At 34.7% G+C, this 6,395-nt stretch overlaps 1 protein-coding gene across 12 annotated transcripts; it reads left to right on the plus strand.

Moving 5' to 3' along the window:
- The first annotated feature begins 1,974 nt into the window (after positions 1-1,974).
- LOC145052851 (kinesin-like protein KIN-4A) lies at positions 1,975-5,602 on the plus strand. Of its 12 annotated transcripts, none has more exons than XM_079000758.1 (11): positions 1,977-2,410; positions 2,515-2,612; positions 3,154-3,295; positions 3,390-3,528; positions 3,607-3,851; positions 4,102-4,226; positions 4,313-4,349; positions 4,456-4,605; positions 4,700-4,876; positions 4,960-5,014; positions 5,166-5,602. In XM_079000758.1, exons 1-4 carry the CDS (start codon positions 2,242-2,244, stop codon positions 3,497-3,499), a joined length of 519 nt encoding a protein of 172 aa, XP_078856884.1. In that variant the 5' UTR covers positions 1,977-2,241; the 3' UTR covers positions 3,500-3,528; positions 3,607-3,851; positions 4,102-4,226; positions 4,313-4,349; positions 4,456-4,605; positions 4,700-4,876; positions 4,960-5,014; positions 5,166-5,602. The 12 variants fall into 12 exon arrangements, with proteins under 12 accessions (XP_078856888.1, XP_078856887.1, XP_078856884.1 ...); XM_079000759.1 differs by having other exon boundaries at positions 5,186-5,602; XM_079000756.1 differs by having other exon boundaries at positions 4,700-4,810; positions 4,877-5,014.
- The last annotated feature ends 793 nt before the right edge of the window (positions 5,603-6,395 follow it).

Below are 6,395 nucleotides of genomic sequence, written 5' to 3' on the forward strand. Positions count from 1 at the left end.
ATGGAAAGCTTTGCAACCAATGTTTCTTCTCTTGGAAATAGAAACATATGGATTCTTTGGTAATGGGACTATCTCAGACTTAGCCTTTCTCTTTACCATTTGGTCAACCGAGTTGACTATGGTCGAACCCTTTCCATTGGGAAGAGAAAGCTTTTTTGGATATCCAATGTTACCATTGTTAATATCCATGGAAGTTTGGGAAGTTGATATTCTAATCAAATTTGCTTTACCATTGCTCCAAATCATTGTTGATTTAGTAGCATCGAGCAAATATGTAAGATCATTAAGCGTCATGTCATGGTATGTCACATAGTATTCCTTAAAGAACTCACTATATAACTTGGGAAGTGATTGAAGAACCCAATCAACAATCAACTTCCTTAAGACTTTGACACGTAACTCTCCTGGCTTGCGAATATGTGACTTAATCTCCAAGATGTAAGCACATATAGACTTTGCTTGCCAAATAGGGATTGAGTGACCTTGAACTTGTGGGTCAGGGAGAATTATTGGAGTGGGTGGAGGAAGTGAAGTATGATGTCTAGTCCTATTAATGCACAACAAAAGGGATTGATCTTTCACCTTGATTGCCATTTGGGGTATCATTTTCTTTAGGAAAGCTCTATCCAAAAGGATGAGGAAGACCATAGTTGTTTGAACATAGACATCTATGAGGGAGGAATTCAAGTTTCAGTTGATTTAAGTCCTTAACATAACATCCAATATGAAATATTAAGGCTAGGACCCAACAAACTATTTTATAACTTGGAAGAGGGATGCCGTAATCCAAGCTACAAAATATTTGAAGGGAGGTAAATGACGATTTACCAATTTGCACCATGAAAAACAAAATAAATTATTAATTTTTAATTGGATTTGAAACTCCTAGATCTTTTGAGATTCATTGAACTTTCAATGGCAAGTTTAAATCTCGATTGTGCCCTCTCAAGTTTGTAACTAGGATGCCGAGGATCACAAAAAAGGTGTGAATAACCATGCAAATTAACTTGGTACCCATAATTTTATCACCCAATCGATGTGTCAGTTAACCACACGCGCTCCACAGATCTATGATAAAACTTAAGTCACCCTTTGCCACACATTGTCAGTCCCATGTTAGTGTGCCGGTTAACCACACACGCGCCACTAACGACTTAACGAGGGTGAAAAGTGTAATTTCTTGGGTTAGCACAAAATTCACATTTTCCTAAGTAACTAAGATTGGGACTTTATAAGTGTTTAGTTACTTAGTATTTATCATTATACTTTTAATGAAAGGAGAATTATAGTCAGTTCCTACTCGTTAGGTTAACGACCCTCCACTAGTCAAGGAAGCAGTGGGTGAGAGTGGACACCCATTAAACTACCGTTTTATAGGCACTAACCTTACACTCCCCCTTATAGACTGGCTTCGTGAATGAGGCCTAGTAACGGTAAGACTGACTTTGTTCTTATACATATATATAAGTATTAACTTTTAATATTACAATAGTTTAAGGGTGTATTTTATACATTTAAAATAATTGGTGGTTTATACTTATTAATGATACTATACTCTTAATTTAATTAAACATAAATCGTGTCATTATGGAACTATTAACTCTTTTAATTAAACACCTTAATTAATTTAATGAAGTCCATAAAGTTTGAATTTTAACTTTTAAAATTCTAGGGTTTGAAATTAAAGCATTAATGTGTGTGAGACTTTACAAATTACAAAACTTTAGGGCAAGTTTTGAAACTATTCAAAACCCACTACAAGAAAAAGACCCTTTTACGATGCGCAAACCACGACACTCATTGATTTATGTTACGCAAAAGAGAGTGAAATAAAAAAAGTGTCGTCTCTTCAAAAAATTTAAGGATTTAGGTCACGCATTATTGCATCCCCTTAAATTAGTGTCTCGTGTTAAAAAGTAAAAAACACGGAGGGAACTTTATTTAATATGTGCCCCCTGGCAATGTCGTTTTATATTTTTTTAAGAAGCGCGTCTCCTTAGAGAGAAAATGAAATCCCCAAATTTTTTAAACCCCTGCCTTCTTCTCCTACGTTCATTTCCATATGTCGCTCATATCTCCCCTACCTCGTCTCCACCTCTCACCCACATCTACTGCCTCACAAAATCTTAACAAGCTAACGATTCCAGAGCCTGCTAGCGTTTGGGGGTTATTTTCACCTCCGCTCTACTTCCCATCGTCCATCTACTTCTGTCCTAGAGCCGACGATTAAAGAGTACAAATATGTCTAGGGTTATATTTTATTTTAAGCTTCTACTTCTCATGTTTTCTCTCAACCCAGTACGTGTGAGGGTCTTTGGTGGTGATCGACTGGTAGTGAAACGATTCAGCGCCAAAAAAAGAAGCGGCTCTCCATTCTCTTCTCGATTGAGATTTCAAAGGATTTACATCGGTATCTCAAACGACTTCAACTCTTTTCACCGATTTCTTCCCATCTGATTTTAGGATTTTGGATTTCCTCCATATGATTTTGATTTTAGCTTGGGATTTATGCAGAAATCAAGGACCATATTTGGTTGTGGTGGCAGCGCATCTATAGGAGAAAAATCAGTAACAACGCCGGAAATTTGGTATCCACCGCCATCGTCGATTTGGTATGGTTTCGTTTAATTTTTTTGAAGAAGATTTTGCAGATGGTTACTGAATCACTTTCTGTGCTCCATAAAATTAATTCATTCTTGTGAAGATACAGAGAATTCATCTTCATTTTCTCTCCCTGTAACTAAAACTGTTTCCTAGACCACTTTCTTTCCGACCTTTCACATAATGGAAGCGCTTCCGGTGACGATGACGACTACGACAATGATGGCGGAGGATTGTTGTGTGAAGGTAGCGGTACATATACGACCCCTTATCGGAGATGAGAAGCTTCAAGCTTGTAGAGATTGTGTCGCCGTCATACCCAGAAAACCTGAGGTCGATTATCCCTCATTTAAGCGCAATGTCACTTAATTTTGATGAATTCCTCACTTGGTTGTAATGGATTCTACACTTCTAATTTGGGTTTTTATTTTTCATTTAATCGATCCTCGATTTTAGTGTTAACTGTGTTTGAGTTATGTTACCTGAGATCTAGTAGACCGTAGTATAAATTCTGATGATCGAGAAACTGATTAATCTTTGTTTATGTTGCAGGTGCAACATGGTACACATTCGTTCACTTTCGATCATGTCTATGGATGCTCTTGTTCTCCATCGTCCGCCATGTTTGAACACTGTGTTTCTCCTCTTGTTGAGGGTCTGTTTCAAACACATAATGCTACTGTTCTAGCTTACGGTCGTGTATAAATTTCTCACGATTCAAGTAACAAAAATGTATTCTATTGTTTATCATAGTTCATGACGTGTTCTAATTTCATATACCGGTTCAGGAAGACATACACCATGGGAACTAGATTCAAAGATGGTTACCAAACCAGACATATTCCTCAAGCCATGGCTGCTTTATTCAACAAAATCAAAAGTTTACACGATCAAATAGAGTTCCAGTTGCATATTTCCTTCATTGAGGTGTGGTTTTTATACCTATAAGTAGAATTGTAAATAGCTTTCTTACTTTACACCTTACTGAAATATTTTCCCATGAAGATTCTAAAAGAAGAAGTGTGAGACTTGCTGGATACTAAATCTGAGATATCATCAAATGGGCAGAATGGGAGAGTGAATGTTCTAGGGAGACCACCAATACAAATCCAATAAACTTCTAATGGTGTCATAATGCTTGCTTGATCTACTGAATGTAGTGTTAAGACATTAAAAGAAATGAGCGATTGCCTTGAGCATGGATCATTGAACAGAGCAAGAGGAAGTACAAATATAAATAATCAATCAAGGTTAATTAATCTTTGTATCGTCTTTTAAGTAATGTAATATATGATATCTTTAAGACAAAAATTCCAATTTTGCCCCACTCAAAAAGATGGGCTAGGGTTGTATTGTGTCTGATCTACATTGGACTGGACTGAAACCAGGTCTGAGTGGACAAAAGTTGCAGTTTTTGTCCCACACAAAAGAAATAAATGACCTCATCCTCATTATTGGAAAATGGAAATAACCTGCCTAATTACTTGATTTGTTGAACAGGAGTTCATATTAATAATGGGCTTCTTGCACTTGAAAATGTCATAAGTGCCCTTGGTGATGAGAAAAAACGGAAAAAAGGTGCTCATGTTCCATATAGAGATAGTAAACTTACTCGCCTCATGCAGGTTGGACATTATTAATTAACTATTTTTTAATGCAACTCAGTTTATTGCTTTTAGTTTAATCTAAATATGTTTTACCAAACTGATAGGACTCACTTGGTGGGAACAGCAGAACTATTATGATAGGTAACATATATAATTTATAGTTTTGTTTATTATTTATAATTTATAATTTTGTTTATTATTTAAAATCTTTGGTACTAAGTAAACATATAATTTTTCATAATTTCAGCTTGTGTTAGCCCTGCTGATATAAATGCTAGGAGTTAAAGCTTGTGTTAGTCCACCGGTGTCTAGTGAAATGTTAAAGATACGCCAACAACTAGAATGCTTGCAAGAAGAACTTTGTGCTCATGGTGGAGGTTCTACTATTGAATTACAAGTATAAATTATAATATGAATATCATTTCTATTTTATATAATAAACCTTTATTTAATTTCTTATAAATTTGTTGTATCGCATAAACATTAATTAGGTCCTAAGGGAGCAGATTTCTTGGCTTGAAGCTACAAATCAGGATCTATGAAGCGAACTTCATGAGTATCGCAACAGGGGTGTCGCTATCGATCATCAATCTATCTCTAAAGTATGTAAAAGGATATAACTTTCGTCAACATTTATAAAAAATAACCAATTGTGCAAAAAAATTCAGGTTAGTGATTCCTTTTGTGTGAAAAATGAAGGGCATAAATGGGGTTTGCAAAGTATTGATTTGGCAGATTATCGAATGTGCAGTTATTGGTGTCATAGGACTCATACTTTGTTATCATAAAACCTTCTTTAAGTTGAGGTATGCTTCTCTCACAGTGATTATGCAAAGGAATCTATTTAGTAAAACAACTCATGTATGTTTATGTTGTTGGTATTTAGGGACAAGTTTATAACCTTTTATTATTTGTTATTGTTGTTGAATGTTGATATATATAGTAACTTGCATACAGTTTAATCTTGTTGATGATAGATATTACATTAGTGGCTCTTTTGATGCAAAAGTTTGCAAATGGAGTATTCCTGATAGACAAGTTTTTGATTGGAGTGATTTGCATGAAATGGTCACTGCTGCTTGCTATACACCAGATGGTCAGGTTTTCACCCATACACCAGATGGTCAGGTTGTCATTTTCCCCTTTCGCTCGAAAAGGTATTCATCTCAAAATCATGGAGGCTGATGAAGGTAGATCCGACTTTGGACATGGAGGCTGATGATGGAGACAATTACACACATATTCCAGTAAGAAACAGAGTTGGATGATTATTGTTAGTTTTATAGGAATTTATAACCCATGTTAGAAATGTATTATTTTTGTTTAACATTTGAATGATTATTTGTATGACATATTATAATTTGTGCAATTTGTTTTATTTTTTGTGTATGAAATTTTGTTTTATATTATGCAATGGATTGTATTTTTTTTATATGGTATTTTATTCTATTATGAGACGTTAAATGAAAATCCAATTTAAAAATAAATAAATATATATATATATATTTTAATCATTTAAATTTACGATACACAAAAATGTGTGTCATCTTCGTTTATGACATGGCCTTTCTTGACAGGGGTTTTAATGACACATTGCGTGTCATAAATGCACGTCGTAAATGCGCACCGTCTATAGACGACGTGCAAAAGCGTGTCGTCTCTCGTTATGACATGGTCTTCCTTGACACGCATTTGTGCGTCGTCTGAGTGTTTTACGACACGCATTGCGCGTCGTAAAAGAATGTTTTTCTAGTAGTGACCTTTCATATTCATAACATATGAGTTTAATGTTTCTTTAATGGCAAGACTCTTGAACCATAAAACAATTTATGGAAAAGATATTCTTCAAGTTTTATAACTTATGACTTTTAATGATCCATTTAAAAGAAAAAACCTTTGGAATTCCATAACTTGAGGACAAGTAATGGATTCAATAAAAATCATCAAAAACAACAATTCAACCAAGAATGTTACAAGTTCTAGATTAAACTGATATGAACTAGGTAATTCAAGTCAAAACAGATTTCCATGCAATTAGACATAATCATATAAACTAATAGAAAACATGAAATTTTGACAATCACCTTTCAAATGGATTAGCATGATCATTATCATATCTTAAAAAATATTTTTATGATTCAAAACCGTTTGGAATAATGATCCTATCCATTTGGGGGCCAAAAAACA

This window comes from Lactuca serriola, chromosome 5 (assembly GCF_051521515.1).
Source record: "Lactuca serriola cultivar US96UC23 chromosome 5, Lser_US96UC23_V15, whole genome shotgun sequence".
Classification (NCBI taxonomy): domain Eukaryota; kingdom Viridiplantae; phylum Streptophyta; class Magnoliopsida; order Asterales; family Asteraceae; genus Lactuca; species Lactuca serriola.

What these genes read in the sequence shown, in the direction of transcription:
- LOC145052851 (XM_079000753.1), top strand. Translation starts at nt 2,242, where the DNA reads ATGTCTAGGGTTATATTTTATTTTAAGCTTCTACTTCTCATGTTTTCT. An exon ending in ATTTCAAAGGATTTACATCG is followed by an intron (nt 2,411 to 2,514) that starts GTATCTCAAACG and finishes GGATTTATGCAG; the next exon opens with AAATCAAGGACCATATTTGG. An exon ending in CCACCGCCATCGTCGATTTG is followed by an intron (nt 2,613 to 3,153) that starts GTATGGTTTCGT and finishes TTTATGTTGCAG; the next exon opens with GTGCAACATGGTACACATTC.